General features: G+C 33.5%; 1 protein-coding gene across 4 annotated transcripts in view; it reads right to left on the bottom strand.

Annotated features, from left to right (window-relative positions):
- Positions 1-590: 590 nt before the first annotated feature.
- Positions 591-27,099, bottom strand: part of LOC125051801 (protein goliath-like) — a 71,184-nt gene continuing 44,675 nt past the window's right edge. For 2 of the 4 annotated variants that reach the window (XM_047652364.1, XM_047652365.1), the window contains exons 3-12: positions 19,740-19,937; positions 16,930-17,029; positions 9,468-9,600; positions 8,747-8,864; positions 7,926-7,997; positions 6,540-6,622; positions 5,112-5,208; positions 4,592-4,699; positions 3,935-4,026; positions 591-3,148 (exon numbers count right to left, since the gene is read on the bottom strand). In XM_047652364.1, the coding sequence (XP_047508320.1) occupies positions 3,070-3,148; positions 3,935-4,026; positions 4,592-4,699; positions 5,112-5,208; positions 6,540-6,622; positions 7,926-7,997; positions 8,747-8,864; positions 9,468-9,600; positions 16,930-17,029; positions 19,740-19,937 (1,080 nt within the window). In that variant the 3' untranslated portion in view covers positions 591-3,069. The remainder of the gene's footprint in view (positions 3,149-3,934; positions 4,027-4,591; positions 4,700-5,111; positions 5,209-6,539; positions 6,623-7,925; positions 7,998-8,746; positions 8,865-9,467; positions 9,601-16,929; positions 17,030-19,739; positions 19,938-27,099) is intronic. The other 2 variants (XR_007117353.1, XR_007117352.1) reach the window with 2 other exon arrangements.

The following is a 27,099-nucleotide window of genomic DNA, read 5'->3' as shown; positions in this document are numbered from 1 at the left end:
TTATCCACAGCGAAGTTAGGGTCAATTTATACTACCGCAGGGCCGAAGCGTCGAATTCTTCACAACTAAAGCGAAGCCGCACGAATGCGCGCGGATTCCCAAGAACGTACGCGTAGGTTCGCTAGTGGGCGCGTGGATTCACGAGTATACGCGCGCACCAATCAGCTTGGTCGCGTCTTTTGGAAATCTCAGAAGTAATGTGTGCGTTACACAGTGGAGTTAAGGTTGAATTTGTTATGTTCAGTTTTGGATAAACGCTTTGTCTCAGCGGTAGTATAAATTTACCTGTGGTCGAAAGGGGGTCGAAAATGGCCTGAACTGCTTCGAGAAAAGGTTAGCACAGCCGTGTCGCTTGTTGCTCGACGTGGTGGGCCGATGCCGTTCCCGCAGATAATAATTTAAAAATTGCTCTAAAAATACAGTATAATATCAAACGTTATGAAGATTTTCTTAGCCACCTTTTTACTGAGCATAATTTCTTTCATAAGTGTTATGATACAAAATAAATAAAATTTGCTTGCCGAAATATACGAACTAAATAGTTCTTTTATTCTGTAAATTGTCTGGTTTTGTTAAATGAAACCCAAATGTCAATACTGTATTGGTTTTTATTTAAACACTTCGTACACACATGGAGTACATAATATGAGGGGAATGTAAATACATATACAACTTTAGACCATATCTGTAGTTACCGTAAAGTACATACCAGTCTCCTTGTTAATATAAAATCCATTGGATTTTCAATAAGTACCTTAAAAGTACACGTTACAACTTAAATGCTTACAAAACTTAATATATTTTAAGCTTACAAATAAAACTAACTATATCGCTTTTGGATTGAAACTTATGTGAAATTACATTATTCTGTAAAACTTTTTGAACGGTGTGAATATAGCTTATTTGTATAAAGCGGAGATAACATCGCACGATAGAAATATTTGCTCTATGCACTACGCGAATCTTCACAGCGGTCATCAAGTTTGACATATCTGGAATTTATGGTGTAAGAGCTTAATACCGAAAGCGATGCAGCTAGCGTAATCAGACTAGAATGTATTAACTAAATTAGAGCCACATAATTCTGCAGTCTACCGCTGGTTCCTAGATCAACAGGTCGGGTTGGTTGTTTGGCCCTATTAATATAGAATTTATAACGAAACCCTTACAAAGCTTAATTTTCGAAATTAGTAAGACAACTTATTTTTACTGATATCGAAGCAAACTTAAACTTACGTTTTCTGATTACCCTGGGTATTTTAAAAGGAATTCGAGAAGTAAATAATATAATTAGAATAGAATTTTAGACTGTAAACTAGCGAACTATTAAAAACTGTTAAAATATTAGAAAATGGTAAGTTAATTCTATGGACGGACATCTTACAATGATAAATGAAAGGGCCAACAACCATATCACTAAAATATAAATTACCACAGACTAAGATAATGCCGCGAAAATAAGGAGCTTCACAATCAAGCAAAATTTCTAAGCGGTAATCATGACGTGGACGCAGTCCTGTCATCTTTAAAAAGGTACAAATTCAAAGAATTATGAAATCTATTAGCAGGAAGTTAGAATAAACTTTTGAAAAATGTGACACCATATTGCTTCAACAACGTTCTAAGGGCGACAAATAAGTGACAGCTGTCATTCAACTGTCAATTCTATCTTCCTAAGTATATTTTTTGTATCCTATTAAAACATCTGTACATATTTCATTACGTGGGAATTCTTATAGTTCGAGTAATTTTTAAATAGTCAAAAAACTCATATTTAAAAAAAATATAACTAAATACAAGATAAGGGCTGTTTGTAAACAATTGTACAGTTGTTTAATAAGATAACCAAGATTTTTTGTTTTTTATTATAATGCACGCACGTTTTTTAAGTCTTCGCGATTAAGTGGATACAATGAGATCAACCAAACAAAATTCTATGGCTTCATATTTCAAATGAAATGTTGGATCTCTGCTGACCTTACATTTTTATATATATTTTAAAGTCAGAAAATTGGTCAATCTAATTTTGGATCCATTTGGTACCAGTTGCCTAGGCGGAGTCGCGGTTTATATCACTATAACTAAATAGTCCTTATAAAATATCACTTGTCATCCACCACTCTTATCACTGGATTTTTTTTGCCTTTTTGAGTATTAACCTTAAATAAATGAACACACGGAAACTAGCGTATCTAGACAATTATATGCAGATGGGCTAGCAATACGAGACTCGATGAAAAACATGTCTAAATAATATTGCTATCCTTTACACTACAATACATAAAGCTAGAGATAAAGAATATTTTTTATTGCAAGTCTAACCCGGGTTCTATATTAACCAACCATTCGTAATTACAGCGAGTCGTTTCTTTAAACGTAAAATCCAGGTTTAGTTAATGCGATGATAATGCAACTGTTCTTACAGATAAAGAATGATAAATAGTCGTACAATAGAAGATAACACGATAATATCTAGAATAAGTTCATTTAGAATAATAGCTTAGAAGTAAACATTAAAACTGCATATAATTGCCTCAGTGTCTCAGAAAATCTCTCTCTCAGCTCTTAGTTCATTTAGTATTTATTGAAATCGATTTTTTAGGACACTGAAAAACATTTGTCGTACAAAAGGGTATGAACTTTACTTTCCATATAAAACACTAATTCCGTACTTCACAACCTTCGATCGGTATTGATATATCAATTACGTCCAACTTGAACCAGAATATTTCCTGTAAAATACGGACTTGATTGGAACAAAATCGTATTTTTATCTCAATAGATGTCGCGTTGCTCAAGTTCACACAGTGATTCCAATGGTAGATTCACTCCGCTTCGCATTCAGCTCCAGCCATTCGGGATTGCGAGGGGAGGGGGGGGATTTGGCACGGGGAAGTCGTCGACCACAATTTGAGTTCTCCGATTAGACTTTGTAAGAGACATGCCAATGCGGAGTTTAGACTACAAAAGACATCTCTAGCCACAATCTTAAACGTGAGATCGAACTGTCCAAGATCATGGCGGCCTATGAGACCTCAAATGTGGTCTGGGACTACTTGAGGCGATGTCTCAGGCATCGCTAGTGCCGGGGTTCGGCTCTTCTTGCGAACAACCTTCCTGTTCTTCGCTTGATGACTCTTCATTCGACCTGAAAATAGATTATATTGATAATAAATATGACAACATAGCAACAAATGACCGCAATAACTGCTTTATTGTGGTTATAGAATCTTTATTTCTGCAACAAGTTTGCACAGACTATTTACGTAATACAAAAAACATAATCCTTGGGATTAATTTGCTCCAGTTCAAATATTTAATGGTTGCTCTGCCTTACAGACAATTTGTATGACTGAAAATTTAGCGGTTTAAAAAGACTGACGGAGGCTATTAATATATGCGCAAACGTCAGAATAATCTTGCTGTAATTTTTGCCTACCATTAACAAATAAAATCGTAAATTTGTTTAGGAACATTATAAATTGCAGGACTTATAAAAACTCGAAAGAAATACGGAAACGTGGTTGACACAAGCCTAAAATATTTTCTACTTTTATTATTAACAAATGTAAAGTCGGCGGGTGAATCAAACGAAACGGTCTTTACTTTATGCTAACCCATTAGGACTACTACAGCTTGCATTAGGTCTGGGCCTTAGATTTCTGTATCTGTTACATGATCATTTGCCAATCTAATAGGCAATTAGGCGATAGCCCTTCTGTTCCTGACTACGCCGACTTTTCGGATCTAAGGCAAGCCGGCCTGACGATGTTTTCCTTCACCATCCAAACGAATTTTAAATGCACACAGAGAAAGTCCATTGGTGCACAGCCGGCGGTCGAACCTCAGGGATGAGATTAGCACGCTGAATCCACTAGGTCAGCTCTGCTTGCTTATTTAAAATAGTACATATTTAACTATAGAATGTATATACCTATGTCCGTGTGGCGGCACGAGATGGTCAGGCGAAGAGGCGCGGCTACTGCGCTCGCTGTGGGTCTCGCCGTACGAGTTGTCGGATGTTAGCTGAAACACCAAATATCCATCAAAATAAGATTATTGACTCAAAAACTACGAGTAAAATGTTTTAAGGAAGAAAATTTAATGAGATAACAAATAAAGTGACTATAGAGACCAGACTTAGCACTGACAAAAACTTATTTTATTTTTGCCATACGGCCATACGACAATTTCAACTCAATATCATATATTTAGTAACGTCAAGGTCCAATATAGTTAAACAATGCTAACAAAAATTGTATATATATAATTAAACACAAATATTTTTATGAAACATATTCCTAAGAATCTTGCTACAAGTGCGCATGTGCAATAGTTGCTCATTTGACTCGTTTGCTTGTTTACAAATTGACTCGAACATCTCTCCGAAGTGATCGAGTCGGAGTAGGGATTATAAAAGATTTTGTGACGGCGCACGGGCAATTCCTTTGTATACGTTTGAAGTTATACAGGTTATGTAATGTCAGTGAACTGAAGTATAGTCAATCAAGTCATTATTGGAGTGTTTAATTTCCTACTACGCTACTTCCTAATACTAGGAGTATTAGCGATTTTTATATATTATAATTACCAATGTCAGCGGATGTCTGTTCCGTGCGGGCGACATCGCCGGACTGAGGGCTCGACTCCTGGCTTCCTCAACATCCAACTGCAGAATACTCTCTTGACTGCCCGTGAACTGAAAACAAATCCTGTTATGCTAATTCTGATATATTTTAGTATCTAGTATCTTTACTCTATTATACAGAAGAAATTGGTACTAATTACCATAGACTTTAAATTAATAAAATATTAATACAGTAGATTTATTTTATTTTTACTTTATTTGATTTCGCTATATAGCTTGTGAGTAGCTTTAAAATAGATCCACATCAAAATACGTAGTACCACGCGCGTACTGCTCTTTTTGAAACTAAGACATGCCGGTTTCCTCACGATGTTTTTTTTAGCATGCGACGAATGATACATACACTTATAAAGATAAAACCCATCGTTCGGAGTCATGACCTCATGAGGCACGCATACTACTATAGCTACGTCAATGCTTTAATACCTAAAATATATACAAATAATTAAATAAAACAACTTACCACAAAGCCGTAATACTTGAGTATGTCCATCTTGCACATGGGACAGGTGCGGTGTTCCAGTAGCCACGGATCGATGCAGTTCTTGTGGAAGTCGTGTCTGGAATTTGAGACAATATATTATGATTAATTTAAGGTCATACATTATTATGTATACGTTTTATTATATTTAATGTATATAGTCTAGTCGACAAGTTGAAAATGGAACAAATTAGAGATACTGCTCTTAAAATTATGTGCGATAGCTCATTGGATCCGGAATGACATCTAAAAAAATGTGCTAAAAGCGTGTATTAGCACATAAAAAATTGCAAAGGTTATAGTTATAGACCATTAAAGATGAAATAAAAATGGCATTTTTTGACAATATTTAATAAACTATTAATATTTAAGAAATTTCAAATAAAGATTCTGAAAGAGGAGGAAATTTCCAATTAAAAATCTCCTGACTCCCAGAACTCTATCTCCATTATTTATAATGTTAATTTAACGCTGAAAATAGGTCTGCGGGTGACATTTTTAGGATTCGCGATTTTGAAATTTCTTAAATATTAATAGTTTATTAAATATTGGCAAAAAACTAAATGCCATTTTTTTTTCATCTTTAATGGTCTATAACTTTTGCAATTTTTTATGTGCTAATACACGCTTTTAGCACATTTTTCTAGAAGTCATTCCGGATCCAATGAGCTATCGCACATAATTTTAAGAGCAGTATCTCTATTTTGTTCCATTTTTAACTTGTCGACTAGACTAATACGTTTGGGAAGGAAATGCTGTATTGTGTCATAATTTCCGATTGTAGTAATAACACGCTATTCATTAAACTCTGGCTGAAGCGCCAATCTTCGCATACATTTGTCTCTTTTTATCACAGTGTAAACAAGATTTGTCAGACAGAGACGAAAAAGTACAAATTCAATTACGTTAAACATGGCACTTGAAAATTGCAACTCACGAACAAGGTAGTAATAAAACAATTGAGACTGAATGAGTAAATGTTCAGTGAAACGTATACGGAAATATAACTTATTAAGGCCCTATCCCAGCACGAATTGCTGTGCCAGTGTCTCGGGGTGGTCTGTGGGGCGCAGTGGAGAGCTGGAGCACTGAGGCGCGCCGGCCCGTAATAACAATTAGTTAGTTGTAAAACATTAAATTAATGTAATTTTATAAAAAAAATTCTGAAATGGATTACTTGGCTTGCGATAAAATATATCGTGTAAATTTCAAAATCATGTACATTATCGTCATAAAATGAATTCAAAGAAGTCAAAAAAGTGGAGTTATTTAAATCTAAACTACTCAACTCCACCATATATTTTTTTTCCATTCGCCCTACTCCAAGAAACGTTGACGAAAAATGGAAAGAAACAATGTACTCTTTTGGAGTTTGGCGACCAGATAGGTCCTCAAGTAAGTATCACTCACCTACAAGGAAGAGATCTTAACGTTTCCGACACTTTGTAAGGCTCAATACAGATGGCGCAGCACTCACCGTCACCCTGCACCTCCTGGAATACACCAAAATTTATTTAAAATAAAGGGATCATGCTTTATACATAATAACAATTACTTACAGAATAGTTAATACAATTTTTTGTTTAACAATAAGCAAAAAATTACTAGTAGTCTTTATTATATTTTTATTATTTTAATTTTTTGTAACATTTAAGTTTTTTTTTTTTTTTATGTAATAGGAGGCAAACGGGCAGGAGGCTCACCTGATGTTAAGTGATACCTCCGCCCATGGACACTCACAATGCCAGAAGGCTCGCAAGTGCGTTGCCGGCCTTTCAAGAATTGGTACGCTCTTTTCTTGAAGGACCCTAAGTTTACCATAATTTACATGTATTTAGAATTGATTATACTATACTATAGCAATATAAATGATGTGGTGAACTTTACAAATCTAACAAAATACATAGAAATTATAAATGCGAGATGTATAACTTATTGCTCATCTTGAATATAAGTTTCAGGACGCGGAAGGGATCAGTTTCAGACAAAACTTACAATAAAAAAAATCTCGTTCAATCATGGTCTAACGTATTGGAATGAGTAATTGTAGAATTGGTCTCTTCATAATGCCATTTCATAAATTGGCGATTTTTAGCTGGCCTTAGCGAACATATTGGTAATAACATAAAAAATGCTTTAAAATAATATAAAAAGCTGTGGTGCCTTTATTAGATAGAATGGCTTTATTTTCTCTTTTATATTGATCGATGCATCTTACAATATATTATACATTTTATTGTTTTGTATAAGTAGGAAATAATTGTATAATGTAATTGTTTGGATATTGTATAATAAGTAGCCGTAGGAATGTAAATGTAAGCAAATAAATAAATCAATTAGAGTGACCTCCATATTGTAGTGTGTCCCGTATTTTGTTTTGTATGTGTGTTTTACAACGATTGAGAATAAACTAAACTCTTACGAACAAAAAGATCACATACAGATACATTGTTCTGTAAGCTTCTAGAACGTTGGTTGCAAAATGTAAGAGGTTAATTCATACATTATTTATAAAACACGTGCGTATATAACATAATTTATTACTAACGACCTGTGGTTTAAACGTTTATTTTATCACACAATCAAGCCCATTACGTTATACATATATTATTATAGAAACACTATTATAATTATAGAGTCGAATTACATTGTGTTGTATTTACTTAAAAGGGATTCCATGTAACGAAAAATAAGACAAATTAAAACGGAAAGTTTTAAATTGTCTTCTTTTTAAAATTTTAAAGTTATTAAATTATTTGCACATATAAATAAATATGTAATTTTTAAATAACTCACCCTGTCCTCAGTCTTCAGGCTTTTAACTGGTATTTTCGATAATGCCTTTTTCGCGGCGCAGCAAAGTCGTTTCTGAAATAAGACATCAATCTCACTGACATTCACTATCCCACTCGTGTCGACTCAAGAAAATAAAAAATATAATTAAAATAAAATATACTTTAAGGAATTCGTACACCAACAGGAAGTTAATCCTACTAACATAGTAATCTTATAATATTTATTAATATATCTAAATGGCCTTTACTCAAAATGGACTCCATAAAAGCTCATATTGAATTTGGAAGAGTTCAAATTCATTTTTTTTTCATCGACTAATTTTAATCAAAATATATATGCAGTGGCGTAACAATAGGGTGGCTGGCAAAATGCCACGGGCCCCCGACTCAAGAGGGCCCCTACCCAAGAGATATTATGTTATATGGATGAATGTGAAGTCTCCAATTGGAGTCTCCAAAAGCACATTGGGCTAGCGTGGGGACTACAGACCATTCCCTCTCGCCTAAGAGAGGAGGACTATGGCCATTAGTGGGACATATACAACGTGTAATTGAGTACGCTGAAAACCTCTAAGTTTATTAGAATTAACTGAGTACAACGCGACTATTTTTACTGATAGGGCCCCATCAAAAGAATTTGCCACGAGCTTCAGATGGTATAGTTACGCCACTGTATATATGTGTGTGAGTATTTGTGTAATTGAAAAATGATAAGTTGAACATTGTATATGCGGATTCAATAAAATCAACTCACGATATTGCAAATGATCAATTTGCATAACATACTCACAATTTAACACACAATAAACTATGTTTACTAACCGATAATCTGTCTTTAGCGTGTATATATCTGAAGCGTTGTATATAGTAGAAGACCAGCCACGCCAGTGAGATTACCATCAGCACAATGAATGAGATCGAGACGAAAAGCACTGAAGTCCTGAAAGACAGATTAAAAGATTTGGACATTAGACAAGATTTTTGTTGTTGGTCATGTTTAATATCAAATATGCAGTGTTGCCCTCGTCTGCCCTGGCTTCAGTATGCTACTCTCTGAGGTCGTAATTTCGAACCCCTAATCACCAATAGACGTTTTATGTGCGCATTAAGAGTCGCTCAAATGGTGAAGGAAAACATCTTAAGGAAACTGGCATGCCTTCACTCCTCAAACAGTCTGATCTAAATTTTGAAAGAAGGGTTGTCACTTACTGGCTACTACTGATCACCTTCTAATAAAACAAAAGCAATGATCAGGAAATAAACATATTAATCTGAGCCCCAGACCTAAAAAGGTTTTTATATCAAATGCCGCCATATTACATTTCTATTATTGCTCTTTTTGTAAGTAACTTGATATCTAAGTTTTTAGCAATACCTATATTATTTTTACAATTTACGAATTAAACTAAAGCATTAGCCATAGCTCTTAAGAACACTCAATCAGTCAACATGAAAAATTATAAATCAGTAATGTGTGTTAGACCAAACTGGAATTGGAACCTTTATGCGTGTTAAACAAATGCATTTTTTATACGATACTTACTTATTAATATTATTATTGATATGTGTAAAAGTTTGCCCTCGTACGATGGAGATCATAACTCGAGTTCCATTGTCCACCAGCCGAGTGATTTCCGCTCCTTTCCACTTGTATGTAAATATAGCGCTTATGTTACCTGAAACATAAAACTTCATATGAGTCTTACATTCATAGACTATATTAACTCTGTCATCTATGATCATTGAATTTTGACAGATCCCTTAGAGATCTGTGGCGCAAGTTTTAAAAGCACCTGTTTGACATATTATGTCATATTTAAGAGTTGTCTTGAACTATTATTGTTGCTTTAAAATCCGGAGATCATGTAAAAAAGAAGAAACGAAGAAACTGAATTGCTAATTCAAAGATAATTTAATCATTCGGAATTTCCACAATTCACTTACACTATTTTACACTACCACCCTCCACCTCCCATCCCATCTATCCCTTCCCTAAGATTATCATTCTGCTGTGTACAAATGTCTCAAACATGTAAACCTGTATCTTTAGTTTAGTAATAAGTTTTAGCTTTCTATTTTTCTTTATTAGTATTTTGGTTTCAATTATTGTTAAGTTACAATTTCATTATACCGTTGGAAGAGCGGAGTACCCTTATGTACAGGTCTCCCTAGACTTAGTTCAGGGGCTTCAATATCTGCTAAAAATATAACTTTTATTGAATTTTTTTTTAAATAATGCCTTTAGGATCAGAAAACAATGACAGTAATAGACAATAATAGGTAACGTAATTATTGTTAATGGTAAACTGTTAATCAGGCTTATGGCTAAATAGTCACTCCCCATAATTGCATTATATGAAGAGCTCATCCCATGCCATATTTATGGTGGACTAATGAGATCAGAGCTAGGGTTTCATTGCCAAGGTCTCGGAGAAATGCTTATCAGGCACGTTTGCTGCGTCAACAGTAGTGTCGTATTTCGTATGTCCATACCGGGGTGAGGCAATGGGCTGTGTAATATTTTTCAGATAAGAGCTAATATCGTAATACACTTATTGCTAGTTCAGTCATAGTAATCATCCTTTTGGAGATAAGGGTTAATTATAAATTGTATTAAATATACATAATATGTGTAAGATCCAAAGGCTACAGTTTGTATAGAATTGGGCGTTAAAAGTATTCCGACAAATAAGGTCAATAACACAAAAAAAACGTGTGTGTACTTATTAGGGATGCATCGATACGCTTTTTTGCCGATACGATACCGATGCCGATACACTTATAGGAATATCGTCGATACCGATACCGATACCGATATCAACGCTTATTGAATTAAATTAAGGTAAAATATATCAAGTTAAGTTAAAGTTTATAATTTTTATTAAAAAATATATGCAAAAAATAGTCAAAAACTTTGAATTATTTTAAAGGTTTTGTTACTTACTAAAATTAAGAATTAAGAGTAATAATTAAATTAAAATAAAATAAATAACTGTTAATAATTAAAATTAACATTGATAATAAAAATAAATTAACATAGTAAAATTAAATTAACAATGATAACATTGTTGTAATTCTGTATTTTATTAAATTTGGTATCGATAAAATACTACTCACGATAGCAGTTAAAAGCAAATCTCCTGCAAAATTCAAATTCAAAAATCATTTATTCACGTAGGTAACACAATGTACACTTGTGATTCGTCATTAAAGAAATAAATATTAATGCTTCTAATTTTACATTTACTGCCAGTTCTCAAATCAAGGGCGTAGAACGGAAGAGAAGAACTGGCAATAAAGTCTCCGCCACTCTTTTTAATCGCGTAAATGTTTTTTTTTTTTTACACAACGTTTGTAAGGAGCAAGCCATAATATCTAATAACTATGCGCTGGCAAAGATAGTTGACTCGAGTAAAAATGTTGGTCTACTAATCAGTCCAACAAGAGTTTTTCATACTAACTACTAACTGACGTGAGACTGATCGTAAATTATCGTGATTCATGTGCACTTTTTATTTTTCATATAGTCTTTTTTTAGTTTATATGTAATATGTAGTTTTGCCCTCCTTTTCATTTAATTAATTTTTATATTGCAATGCAACAAAGTGTTAATAAATAAATGAATAATAATGCTTTGTCCCCAAGCGAATGATAGAGACAACAAACTGAATAAAACGCGGGGATTTCTCGGGCAACAATAGCCCGTGGCTCGTTTGCAACAAACTAGATCATACAAAATGCATTTTACATTATTTTTTTAAAGCGTGAAATTTGAAAAGTATCGGTGAATCGGCAATGAAAATATCGCCGATGCCGATATATCGGCAAACCCAAAGTATCGCCGATATATCGGTATCGGCATCGGTATCGGATGCATCCCTAGTACTTATGTACACGCGTTAGAAGTTATATAAATCTATATATAAATCTTTTTAAATAATTTATTCTACGTTTGTAGAAAAAACAACACTAACAATAGAAAAAACTAAAATATTGACTATAGCTAACTTCAGGGTGTCGGTTTCTTGTGACGGTGTGCACGCGCATCGTAAAAATTTACTCTCAACATTTTTTCCTAATGCGCCAAAAGAAGTATGACTTCAAAAGTCCCTGGGTTACTGTGAATGTTGGCCATTCAACTAACAACAACCACTTTATTTAAATCTCTTTGGATAAATCACATTATACATTAGATGATTAGACAATGCAGTCTTAAATAGAGCATACTTAGTAAAAACATTGTTAAAAGTTTGGATAACTAATAACAAAGGAGTAAACTACCTTGAAACTATTATTTACAATTATTATTAGCGTTTATCAAAATAATGGTTAAACGTGTTTACTCTTTACATGCAGATGTCACGAATCACGAATGAAACGCGCAATAATTCTAATTACTTCGCAATCAACTTCAATGGTCGCGTTTAATCTACTCGTAAGTCCTATTCAATTAAGCGCGGTGTCGCGTGTCAATTGTCAAATTACGCGCCCTTTAGCTGTCAAAAGGAGTGGTGACTGGCGTGGGAAATTAAAAGGTTTCTTCAAAGTTCATTTCAGACTAACATTAGTAACGGGAACGCACGGTGTTTTTGGCATTGTCTTGCACGTTATCTCGTTTTGTATTATAGTGCATATAAATTTTCATGTGGGAAAGAAATGAGAAAAAAACAGAGTGCTATTCTCTCAGTCTAAAAAAATTCATATTATGCCCTCAGTTCGACGTTTCTTTTTTCGTATTATACATATAAATAACCAATAATCATGACCTAATTACAGAATTATCTAGAAATAATATAAACAAACTCGTATTAAGTTAATCTGTTTTATACAGAAAATTCTAGATAAGCTTCGATACATTATAACATCCTCATTACGGATTATGATTAGATTAATTATTAAAGTCTTATTTAGTAAATATATAAGGTATAGTCTACAAGCATATCAGCCCTAACATCATCACATGGTATTTATATTAATGTTTGACTTTGACATTATAAGGGTCTCCCTAGTCTCCTTACACAAGGAGTTCTGATTTAGTAAATATTTTTTATTCCCAGAGGATATTAATTCCACCAATAAGAATGTTCGTCAGACCTTTGAGGAGTTGAAAACATAATAAATATTCAAATATTATTCCCAAATGATTTCGGTATTTGCGTCTCGCTAGCCGTAACTTGATTTTGGTAAGGGTTCTTGTGTCACATGTATTCCTAGAGCTATCATGTTGTATTTGATTGATATATCTACAATGTTTGGGGATATAATAAATTCATGTTTTCCTATCTCAGGATCCTGCGCAATTACATCTCAATAAAACATGTTAAAACCATAATAATTTATTATTGAATTCGTGACTATATCATAATGTGTCTATCTCGAAATTGTATAGCAAATCGATTATATCCTAGACTAAGCAACATAATTTTATTTTATAAGTTTGTTTGCATTATCAGGAGTTCAAGAGAAAGATTTTTATGTATATTTTTTAATATTGCTGTACATACTTGCCTAAAATAAATTTTGATTTCTTTTGTTGTATATCTCTATCCGCCGTCAGTACGCAATTTTTTTAATACGCATTTAAATTGACTAACTCATTTAGCTGTAATACATTTGTAGGTCAGCGAATAACTTTTTATGCGTCAACTTAACAGCTGTTAGTTAAAAATACGATAATAATAATTTCTAAAAAACGTACTCTTAAATGAACAATTCCACTGAAATCCACAGTACATGAGTAACTGGGTCACATAGCAGTTCTAACATAGTATAGTACTAGTCTAAGTATAGACCTAAACTCGTCCTTATGTAGGTTAATATCCTATTCTAGGACATGTTGGCTAGATAAATTTAAAACTACATACCTCTATTATTATTCGTCTTAATTGTGATCGCTCGTCGTTTTGCACTTATTAAATATTCTACATATAAAAAGTAATTAATAAAGAAAAGTTGTTAGACCTTGTTAGAGATAATATATCAAAGGATGTTAAGGCAATAAAAGAAAGATATTGTTAAATGTTTTTTTAATTGTTAATATTTTTGTTTAGTGTGTACGTGTATATAAGGGAGTGTTCAACCACATAATGGTAACTTTTAGGTATAAAGAGTCACTAGGTGGCCACGAAACGTTTTACTATTGAGTACGTACTCTAAAAATTGCGTGACGTAATACTTGAACGCTTCCTAAGCTGTCACACAAGACAGTATAGCCCCCCTGAAAATAAGTGTAGCTGGTAGCAGTAACTGAAAGCTGAGTTGGGCCAATTTTTTATCAAAGGGTTTGTATTTCCGTTTTTTATGTATGTGTAAATGTTTTCTTTTTTCTTTTATTCAAAATCTTCACATATTTTCTGTAAAAGGGGGTCATATAGTCAAAGGTATTTTAATAAGACCGTTGCTATCGCCAACGTGTGTATAATGTTTTAGTAGTGATTTGGATTGTTTTTATACAGAATCTGTAAAAGTCTGACTTAATAGTATTGATGAAAATTTGTGATAAAGTCCTACCTTCTGGGTACGCCCTTCACCCTTGCATAATTTATATCCTTAAATATAATGCATTGAAGGTGGAATAGTGTTTGAGTGACAATTGCTTCAAAAATGTCTGATTCTGATTCTTATATGTCAAATATAACTTCATACAAAGAAAATTGTTTGACAGCTCTTGAAACTAGATTTAAGTTTGATTGACGTTCGGTCCGTCTTCTAGGCTTTTAAATAAAAAAATCTGTGGCGCTACAACCTCTTTATGTCATTTTTTTCTTAATCTGTTTCATGATTATTTTTCAATCTAATAGGCAAGTAGGTGATAAGCCAGTGCCTGACACACGCCGTCGACTTTTTGGGTCTAAGACATGTCGGTTTCCTCACGATGTTTTCCTTCACCGTTCGAGCAAATGTTAAATGCGCACATAGAAAGAAAGTCCATTGGTGCACAGCCGGGGATCGAACCTACGACTTCAGGTATGAGAGTCGCACGCTGCAGCCACTAGGCCAACACTGCTCTAGACGTATACCCTGTGAATTTCTACGTGAGTTTCCAATAAGGCTTATTATGATTATATAAACGTATACCCATCTTTATTATGTTCGTAATTTTGTAATATACATAATCATATATGATAAAACATAGATAAATAAGCCTGATAACCCAAAAGTATTGTGCTATCAGAGACCAGGATTAACTTGTCATTTTCATAAAATTTCGATATAAATGTTCCAACATGCAAATGAAACTTGTCTCGTAATTTACAAAAGGAAGATATATAAGATATGTAAAGGTTTGTGCTAAGGATATAACATTCATAGCTCAGTATCTCCCGTGTGTCAAAAACTATTAAACGTACGTCAGAGTTCACACCTAGTAGTAGACGTGTTCCGTTTCAAGCAATTATTTTAAATAAGAACCTTCAGGTTAAAAGCATTCGTAAGATATCGATTGTTTTGAATATAATTATCCAAATACTGCAATAAACGTTAGTTGAATGAATGCTGTCTCCGACACTATCGACTTTGTGGGTGTACACTGTACAGTAGCGATATTGTGTATATAATTTTTTTTTTTGACATTACCATATTTGCTTAGTTCTGTAAGAATAGTGTATGTACTTGAAATAGAACGTAATAGTTCATACATATTTACTATAGCTAGAAATACCGAATCTCAGATTTAATTAAAAATGTATTGTTCTATTTTTTATTTATACTAAATGGTTGGCTGGAGCTCGCTTGAAAGCGATAAGGGCTTCATTTGTTTATATAACAGGGTGCAAACTGGAAGGAGACTCTTATAATAGTAATTGATATCGCTGCTCCTGGATATTATAAATTCCAGAGGGCTCGCGAGTGCGTTGCCGGCTTTTTAAGGATTGGTACGATCCTTTCTTGAACCCATATTTAATGAACATATTACCTTTTTATTATTTAAGTGTTCTCATTGAGTTAAACGATTTATAAAAACGTTAACTTCTATGTTACGCCTCCCTTATATGTTCGATAAACAGATTGGTTCGTGTTTAGTTCGTGGAGTATATATTATATGCCAAAAGAGCACGAAATATTTAAATAATATTTAATTCATTATTATATATACAATGTCTGATAGTACTATCTGTAATTCGAGAGGAACTGGCGCAACCGTCTACCTACATATTATTATACCTCCCTTTATCAGTCATCAGCATAATAAAATAATATACATAGTAAGTTTTATATAAAAAATAACAATAGAAATTGTGAGTAATATTGGTCTAGTGCAGTGATGGGCAAAGTACGGCCCGCGGACCAACTCAGGTCCGCGAAAGTATTTTATCCGGCCCGCCGAGGGTCCATCGACATGGTATATGTCATGTATGATAGTATATGGCGCGTTATGATTACGTTTTGACAGTTCAGAAGAAAAAGTAGATTCTACTTGTAATGTTTTAATAATATAATGATTAAAATCTTTAACACACAATGCATTTTTTCTATGATTCTGGCCCTACTCTAGAATTTCTTAAACTTTGTGGTCCGCCATTAAAAAAGTTGGCCCACCACTGGTCTTGTGGCTTCAATGCGAGTGTCATATCCGAGATCCTAGGTCGAAGCCTGGCTGTGCACCAATGGACTTTTCTGTCTATGTGCCTTTAACACTTGTTCGTACAGTGCAGCAAGACTTTGTGTGGTAACCTACTTATTAGATAAAATCACGAAATAGATAAATAAATACGCCACTGGTTTTTATCTATCGTGCCAACTTCTTAACTATTCACAGTTGAATCAATATAGAAAGTTAACAAAAGATTAAGATATGATCAACAAAACGGGAAGGACAAATCTTTTTATTAGAATTAAAATGCAAAATAATGTTTCGAGTCCTTGTAAATAATGTAAATAGCTCCCTGTATATTTAAATGTTAAGTTTACATAACAGTTTATTTAATTAAGATAACATTACTAAACATACATTAGATAATATAGATTAAGATTACACTAACTAGATGTAATGAATCCGTACTCACGCCCATTGTCAGTGGATAATTTCATTTTTTCCAACATCGGTGTGTCTCTGTCGTTATAAATGAGAACCGCCGACGCATTTGCCTTCCAAGCGTTCTGCACCTGAAAGTAGATAGTCCAGTAATTTAATTCAAATAATTATTAAAATCCTTTTATCCCGTATAGGGACCATAATCTAATATATAAAATTCTCGTGTCGCGGTGTTTGTAGTTAAACTTCTCTGCAACGGCTGGACCGATTCTCATGAAATTTTGTGTGCATATAGGGTATGTCTGAGAATCGGATTTTCATCCCCCTAAATGTTAAGGGTAGTCCACCCTTAACATTTTACCCTAAATATTTTTTTTTTATTTTTAGATATTTATTTCTGTTTTTATTTTTTTATGATACATCATTAAAAATACAAACAACCGCTAATTTTCACCCCTCTACGATCAACCCCTTTTTTATTATAAATGATAAACATGGCAAAACGACGTTTGCCCGGTCAGCTAGTGATTTATAAAAATGAATTTTGATTATTTTTAATTTATTTATCATTTAATATTTATGTACATTAAAATTATTAATCATGATTGGAATTTAAATTTAAGTATTATAAATAGTAATATGGTATTTTTTAATGCATGCAGATATTATGTAATAATTGATCATATGGTATGGAAATAAAGAGGCTATAATAATTATTATTATTATTTAATTCGTTAATTGCTTAGAGCACCCGGACCGGAGCTAAGAGCGAATAATTCATAAGAGTTGCTATCCATTTGGATTAGATTTAAATAAAATAACAATAGATTCAAAATCTAAAAACAGGTATTTCAATGCTCTTTGTCTTCGAAAATCATTGGTTGAGTTATCAGGCTTTTAATTTAGCTAGATTCTTTAGATAGATAGTTAAAGGTGCCATTAGAATCCTTGATAGACGTCTCTGTGTACTACAAGTGTAAAAAGGAAGTTTCTTATATACTTTGATAAATATTTTATTTAATAAAATTATTCCAAAAAACTTCACTGAATAAATCGTATTTTCAACTGTTTTTAAATGCGTAGCGCAATTTATTTTTATAACATGTTAATTTTCCTGTTTCGTTACCTACATCACGACATTTACAACGTGCAAAATGCTTGTATTATTGAATTAAACATTGTATGGTAAGATATTATCCACAAACCGAATATAAATTGATATGTTGACTCATACATATTAAATAAGGGAAAATATGTATGGTATACGTATAACGTAGATAAAAGTAAGTAAAATTTTTTACCATTCTTTTTATATGGTAACGTCGTAACCATGGCAACAAATACGGTATAAACTTAATTCCGGTTTTATATGGCTGTGATGTTTCATGCAGCCGAACATCCTTTCTTTTAGCTTTAGATATTACCAAACATAAACTTTACGTTATAAAATTTCTAACCCATCTCTTGAAAAATCAGTCGATACAAACAGCAAAATATGGCAAATAGTTAAGTACCTATTATTTATGAATTGTTTCCTAGTTACCGACCGTGAATGGGAATAACGGATTTCCTTATATACAACTCAGAAATAAACCAATCTAAATCAGAATAATTATACAATATTAAAATTTTAGTTGTTAAACCATATTTTTTTATTTATTTTAAAAATATATAAATAACTAGCTGGCCTGGCGAACATCGTACCGCCTAACAGTCGATGATTTTTTTTTTTTTTAATACTTATTCTGCTATTCGGGACACCGGTCTAGCTAGTAAGATAAAAAAAAAGAAAGTTGATAATACAACAAATACATTATGTCAAAAAATAAAAATTTACCTTCCACTAACACTTGAACTTTATGAAATGGTATTAAAGTTCAAATTGCCTTTAAATATTATTACGAATATCTTGTATGGGAATATAGAAAAGTGTTGTTTTTAGACTTTTTCACTCAATTTTTTCTAATTTTTCTCTCCGTAAGATCCATCCTCGTACTTCAAGGAATATTATAAAAAAAGAATCAGACAAATCGGTCAAGCCGTTTTCATGTTATGTCGTGACAACGGAAATCGGGTTTCATTTTTATATATATATATAGATCTTTATATACAGCCACCGAAATGTACGTATAAAGTCTTTTGTTATCATTAATTTAATTAATTATGTAAAACTACTGTATACATTTTGTTGATTGCCTTGAATAAGACATTAACTGCTAAAATAAGTGAAAAACAAGGGAATAAGGCGTCGAGGAAGAAGGCAGGTAGAAATATTGAAATTAAAATATTATGTAAAATAGATTTTGGTAGCAAGAGTACTATAAATAACAAATTTCGGTTTATTTTTAAATCAAATTCAGATTTAAATTATCGTATTTAATATGAAATACCAATATATAAGAATATATAAGCAATACCAGAGTCACGAAGACATGCATCTTTCAATACCCGTAACTACTTTACGATTCAAATACGGTTATAAAAATATTGTTTATTTAAATACCAAAATGCCAATGCCAAAATCAGCTGATACGCAAATTCTTAAAATATTTAAGACAAAAGATTAACGTTTAAGCCTTAATCAAAGTCTGATCTATCTGAAATCAATATTAATATTACAGTAATCAATATAATATCTAACTATCACATACTTTAAGCGTCTTAACAAAAAATCAAATTGTTGAGAATGTAAAGAACTCAAAATTCAAGTACAAGAGCCAAGAACAGCCTCAATTCTTTACGTCCAGTAACATGCATGTTATAGCATTTATCACAATTTCCATGATAATGTCTCATCAGACAACTAATTTAATCTTCCACGACAGCATCCAAGTCTCTTACCTTGATCTCAAAATTGCAACTGCCTCGGCGTATGACGGCGATCCAAGGCTCAGTTGGAAGCGGTTGCGTAGGAGCAGCCGTCGAGATTAGGGGCGGCTGACAGCCCGTGTGGTCGTGGGCCCCCTGTGGACCCCTACCACGAACGTGCACGGCTATGCCGTGGGCATTGCTGACTATCCCCTCGCCGTACTTCCCGGACTGAAAAGATGGAAACTTTGTGTAAATATATCGTTTATTCTCATAACAAAGGGTTGCAGGAGTCGAGATAATAAGCCAAGATATAGGTAATACGTATTAAATTTTTTTTATTTAATCGATTATGGACTTTGCCCTAAGACGCATTAGCACATTTTAACAATGCTTGTCTATTTTCAAAAGTTTCCAAAACTAGGAAAGCAAATTCATAGATAGTCAATAGCAGTTGTATTAAAATTAGTTAATTTCCCCGACTGTTGTGGTGCGGGACCTTATTAAATATATAGGTATGTTAACTAAAGCTGGCGGCTTCAACACATTTACACTTTGTGTTTGTGTAGTGTCTGTGAATAAGCGCGAGACGTGATGTCAAACTGAAATACAATCATAAATACATCATGAATAGACTGTCCGTCGTGTATGAGTGGACTAAAATGTATAGCATGGCAAAAAAATCATATTTTGAAACATACTGTATGTGAAATTGCATTAGTGTGAGTACTGTGAACCCGCCAGCTTTCGATTACCGACCTATACATGTCTTGTTAAGAAAACTCACGAGAGGACTGGCATAGTCACTTATCCAATAATATATAATAATATTCCTAATATAGATATTTATATTCCTATTCCTATATATTCATAGGCGAGTGGGGCCCGCCATATCGCGAGTCCTGCGCGTTTTTGTTGCAGTGAGAGACGTATTTTACAAGTCTATTGCAGAAATCGAAGTATGTGCGAGATAAATAAATATTTTGATAGTTAATATCTATTAAATACACTTTTATATAACATTCAAATGTATGTATAATTGTGTAATGTAATTAATGTATAAAATTTTTCCATTGGACCTCCTTTCGGTGCGTTTAGACCTTGGAAATTGTGTATTCATCGCACAACAACCTCTATATGGCCAGCTTCGACATCTGTCACGCAAAGAAACAACAATAGTAAACGTATAATCATGTGCAAAACACCACTTAATATGATAAATATTATATAGCGTAGGTAGGATCAAGTTGATCAATTAATGTTGAACTTGCCGCAATCTGACTGTTTACAAATTACGGAGGGAGTAAAAATTATTGGATTTGCGTTCCCTAATTGCCAACATTTCCCATAAAATCTGATAAAAGCCAAGAGGCTGATTGCAGATGGATGAAGAAGAAAAAAAAAAAGAAAAAAAAAGGTAGGATCAAGTTGATCAATTAATGTTATATGTAGTATTTAAGTTCAGAAAAACTGACATAAATTTGTGTATAATAATTCAAATTCTCAAATTACAATATCAAAGTGACGAGTAGAAATATCTCCCAGTAGAAACGTTTCCCAACCCGTCTTTCTATTAAAATGAAACAAGTGACTAGCTTGTCACAAAACAAAACACAATCTAACTCGGCAAAGAAACTGCAACATAGTTGTAAGAGCCCATTCTGTATTTATATTCCCTTGCCTAATTCAAAAGTCATCTTCAAAAGCAGGCCAAGAGGGTATTTCGCTGACAAGTGCTTTAAGGAGTCAAGACATACTTTCATTGTACTAAAATAACAAACGCTAAACTAGATCACACTGGAAATAAAGCCTATTATGATGAATTTTTATACAATAGCTAAACCTCGTGGCTTACTTGGTAGCTGTAGGCCCTCTGGGTGACACTAAAACAATTATTGCGGGTTGTCCTTCCATTACAAGACTATAAAGACTATCCACACAGAGCCGTGTTGGCCTAGTGGCTTCAGCGTGCGACTCTCATCCCTGAGGTTGTAGGTTCGATCCCCGGCTGTACACCAATGGACTTTCTTTCTAGTTTCTATATGCGCAATAAACATTCGCTCGAACGGTGAAGGAACACATCGTGAGGAAACCGGCTTGCCTTAGACCCACGGCGTGTGTCAGGCACTAGAGGCTGATCACCTACTTGCCTATTAGGTTGACAAATGATCATGAAACAGATACAGAAAGCTGAGACCTCAAAAGGTTGTAGTGCCACTGATTTATTTTATTAACTATTTACATATTAATTATTTACTAGTGAAACAAACTCAAGTTTATTACATCGTGGGGAGAAGGCCCTGAATTCAATTGCCGGTGTATTATAATTGTCGTATAATGCGCAGAGGATTTGCATTTTAAAATAATGTGCCACAAACATTGCAATATGGTTACCTCATGTCCCACTTCGGTGACAGGAAGTTTCTACCCAGATGTACTATTCATACACATGCTTGTTCAAAATGATATTAAAAACATTTATCCATTTTTTTTATAGTATAGCGACAAAAGTACCTACGGGACGCCTTGAAAGGGCAGTCACCGCAGCTAATGGTCACCCATTTCAGCAGGAGCGTTGCCGGCCTTTGAGGGAAGAGTATACTCTTTCTTTAAACAATAATTGAAGTTTGTATTTCCCCACACGGAGTCGATTCCATAGATCGCTATTTCGCAAAAGAAAGTGTCTTGTGGAGCGGACCGTGGAAACTTCCAGCCATCAATGCTGATCTAATAACATATTTGGTGTAATTTGCCGAGATTTCTATTTATATTTAGTTACACAAACCTGTATAGTACAGTTAACTCCAATAGAGCAATACCAAATGGAACAATAGAAAATATTTTCAAACACCTAATGGGCTTATACCAAACATTTGTGTTTGTTAAGCAGTTGCGCGTACGCCGATCTTAAACAATGTTACGTAAATCGCGAAAACATGTAAATCAAGCGCGTGTAACAATATTGGTAATTCTGCTAATATAGCTAATTTATGCGCTAATAAAACTAGATATTTGATCAAAACTTAAAACACACCCAAAGATTTATAATAAAACAAAAGGAATATTATCAATAACGCCTTCTTATAGAATTGAAAGTACACGAGAGTAGTGATGCTAGTATGAGAGTGAAAGATGAAGATGAGCAGTGTTGGCTTAGTGGCTTCAGCGTGTGACTCTCAGCCCTGTGGTCGAAGGATCGATCCCGGGCTGTGCACCAATGGACTTTCTGTCTATGTGCGCATTTAACATTCTCTCAAAGGGTGATGGAGAATATCGTGAGGAAGCCGGCTTGCCTTAGAAAAGTCAACGACGTGTGTCAGGCACAGGACTGATTAGATTTTCCTATAAGATTGACAAATGACACAGAAATCTGAGGTCCAGACCTACAAAGGTGTTAGCGCCACTGACTTTTTTATTTAGTACAGTGAACAACATCGTGAGGAAACTGGCATAGACCCAACAGCGTGTAAGATGGCTGATCATTTAGCCATTTATTAGGAAAAATAAATTGATTACGATACAGAAATCTGAGGTCTGCTAAAAGGTTGTAGCGCCAGAGCTTTTTTTTGGTACACGAGAGACTTGCCCCTCTCTCTCTCTCTTTTCTCTTGGTTTCTTTTGCTTTGTATATAGCATACTCAATAACATTTCTACAATTACATTATTAACGCGCCGTCCTTTTTCGTCTTCAATCTTAATTCTAATATATTAGATCAAAAAACAACTTTTGTTTCTGCACGAATTTATTATTAATTTAAGTGTAAAGATTAATTTGTAATTATTTTATTGCATCGCTTACTAATAGAGAGAGCACGAGGGTGTGTTTGATGCCATGTAATCAATGCATTTGTGGGTAATACCTAAATGTATCTTATATCTGACGCATAGCCGATATAGTTCTCTCAGATCCGTAGCAATAATGTCGCAAAGTTGAAATACAACATTAAAGTCAATTGCTATGACTTTCAGAGTACCACGGTTGTTCCTTAAAATTAAATATTGTTAAGAACTTTTTAAAGACACAGAACAAGCAGGTACATCAATTATTCACTACATATACAGAGACACATTACAAAATCAAAATAAAATTATTTAAAAATGAAAACGCAGACACTTATTGATGAATTTAATAAAAATGCAAAATCGTTCTATTTTTAACTCAATACAAAATGGGAATTTGATCAGTAAAATAGGCTCGTAGCTTTACGACATTTACACGCGTTTCCGCTTCCTTATGGCGGGTGACGTCACATGTTTTTTTCCGAATTGTAAAAAACACCTTTTAACGATAATTCGCGTATAATTTGCAGTTATCAAATGCGAGTTAAAATTTCTTGTTAATTGTAATTTACATTGTAATTATAGATCGATTAATGCTTCTAGAAATAATTCCATAGATAATTTAACGAAATTAAACGGAAATAGTTTTATATTTTAGATTAAAAAACTTTTCTAATTAGTATTGAATATGTCTGCTATGTAGTAAAATACACACAAGCCCGTTTTTACCCTATATTTGAGGTTTGATAAACGAAACATATATCAAAGTCCAATACTTTTATGACGTACGGAAGTCAAACTTAGCGCTAAGTACGACCGCCGTCAATGCTATACAGGAGTATCTAATTTATTTCCTACAGGTTTCATCACGATATTTTCCTTTACAAACGGAAAGTGTTAATTACGCACAAAAAACCCCATACACAGCTCGTCACAACAATGTATAATTATAAATTTAAACTTAATTTTTAGTTTACATTCAAAACAATTAAACCAGCATAATGAACTCTAAGGTCATTATAGTGCGGGGCAGTGTGAATCATGCGCGGAAACACAATATAGCACAATATTTTGTATATATGCGAAAATAGTCGTTATACAATGGTAATAAAGTTTATATTGATTTGTTATTAGATGTTTATTATTAGCGGCCGGCGCGCGTATCAACAATTTAGTTGAACGCAAACAATTCGATTAAAATGTGTGCTATAATTTGATACCGTTAGTATAATATTCAATTATTAGCTAAGCAAAGATCGGTGCCAGAAGGGTAAACAAAAATATTATTATCACGACACATTTTTCCAATCCGCCTCGCTTCGTCTAATTTTAGTCATTGAAAAATTGATATCATAACTTTTATTTGTTGTAGACACTTATAAAATATTATCTTTGATGATATATTCAAAGTTAAATTAATAAATAAATAGAAGAAAGCTCTCTCCCAATATCAACAGAGATTACGATTCCTTCAATATTAAGTTTTAGCAACAAGGTTACACTAGCACTGCGTTTATTGAGAAATTTCGTACAGCCCTGCGATTCTGTAACTCACTTTTCGAACTCACACACTCTGAAAAGGTGGGAGCTTGTAGTTTATTGTTTATCAGAATGCCAAATCATAAAATGACTGCTTCACGACTGATTGGAGAGCGACCGCCGATGTAAAAACCGCTGTGTGAGTTTGAAAAGTGAGTTACAGAATCGCAGGGCAGAAACGTCAGCGTTATGAAGTCCGAGTACCACGATTATTTTTGATGTTTAGACGCACATTTGAGTTTGTTGGAAGTAGTATTTAGTATTTGCCAAAGGGAACCGATAAACTGTTAAATAGTTTGAACAAATAAATAATTTTGATATTCACATTTATTAAGACATTTACATATAAATAAGAAAGTACAATTTGAGTAAACAAGTAGACTGCGATTTCATCGCCAACAATGTCGTTCCTGCACCGATTGAAGGAAAATAATAACATTGTGAAGTTATGAGATTTTATTGCAAAAAAAAACTTGTATTGGTTGTTTGTAAAGTAGGTTTACGATCGAGATGTTTACGTGATAACGTCTTATTGGTGATATAAGTTTTTTATCATAACATAACCTCTAAATTTCGTTTGTTTACACGTGTCTTTTTTCCATCTTTCATTACTTTTACAAGTTTATTCAAGAATGTTAATTGTTAGTAAGTAGGCTATTTTATTTTATTCACCTTTTTTTGTTGCAATTGTTGTAACACTTCACTTGCACTTCACATTTTGTTTCACTGTTAAACATTCAACGAAAACTTAACCGCACGAGAAAATCTCCATTCGTTTGTATGAGTGAGATGAGACGGGAGATCGGTCCGTCTCTCTCTCGTTATACCTGCGATCGCGCTCGTGAGGTTTTGGTGTGACACAAGTTTCTGAACATGTCACCCGACTAAAACGATTTTAAAGACGTTATCACGTCAAAAAACCTTTGACCATGTAATAATAATAATTTATAACAATCACGACTTAATTAGACAGATTACAAGAACGGGAAATGTTGAATATGGTTAATTGGTTTTCATCTTTTATAGAACAAGGGGTGAGACATTCACCGTAATGGCATATGTTTTATCAATTGTTTTAATATTTCCTTGTTTACTTGAAAATGAAAAGCGGTCGGGATGATCTAAGTGTGTTTAATTCAGTACTATGACTAGTGTGTATTTCTGTCTCTACATTGACATTGAGTCACGTACGCCTACTTTCATACATAACATCTTATGACGCAGCATAACTTTTATAATGTGATAAAACCAGTGCAAATGTTGCTTTATTTAAAAAAATAGTGGCGCTACAACCTTTTAGGTTTGTGTATGTTTTACTTTTGATTCGTTTTTAATTATAACTTACTTATGTACCAATAATATAGTTCTTACATACCTTTACTGTATATACGAGAAAAAGATCTAGTCGCCTATACATAATTAAAACAATAATATATGATGAAATAATATAGGATTATGTAGGTATTTACGAGTAATGTATTAGTTTACATAATAAAAAATATATGAACGCATATACTATGTAAAACACTTCTACTTTGAGTAGAACAGACCTTAGGTCACCGTAAGACAATGGCAGAGAGCCAATAAAGCGATTGAGCACGGCCACTGCACTCGGGAATTATATAATTAGTGCCCCAAAACCATCATGAACCTATATTATGACTGCAATTGTTTAGATATGGTTTTTTTTATGGAACAGAGGGCAGGAGGCTCGCCTGATGTTAAGTGATACCGCCGCCCATGGACACTGAGACATGTACATGGGCTTTGAGATACCAGAGGGCTTGCAAAAATATAAATATACCGTTGCAGCTGACATAAGTACTAATCCGAAATGGGACATAGATTCCCATCTGTTTTAGTGAACATTTTTAAAGTTACGTATATCTGGAATCGGAACCAACTTGTTCGTTTCTATTTTTCCATTTTTCAGCCACCATATTTTACGTATAGCAAAATGACGCAGTAACTTCTTGCGTAATTTAATAAAAAAATATTTGGTCTCCAGTCAATAATATTATCTTTAACTTATAAATTTACTAGCAGACTCGGCCAAGCGTTGGCTACGGTTTTT

Source organism: Pieris napi, chromosome 8 (assembly GCF_905475465.1).
Source record: "Pieris napi chromosome 8, ilPieNapi1.2, whole genome shotgun sequence".
NCBI lineage: Eukaryota > Metazoa > Arthropoda > Insecta > Lepidoptera > Pieridae > Pieris > Pieris napi.
This window is presented reverse-complemented; position numbering and strand designations above follow the sequence as displayed.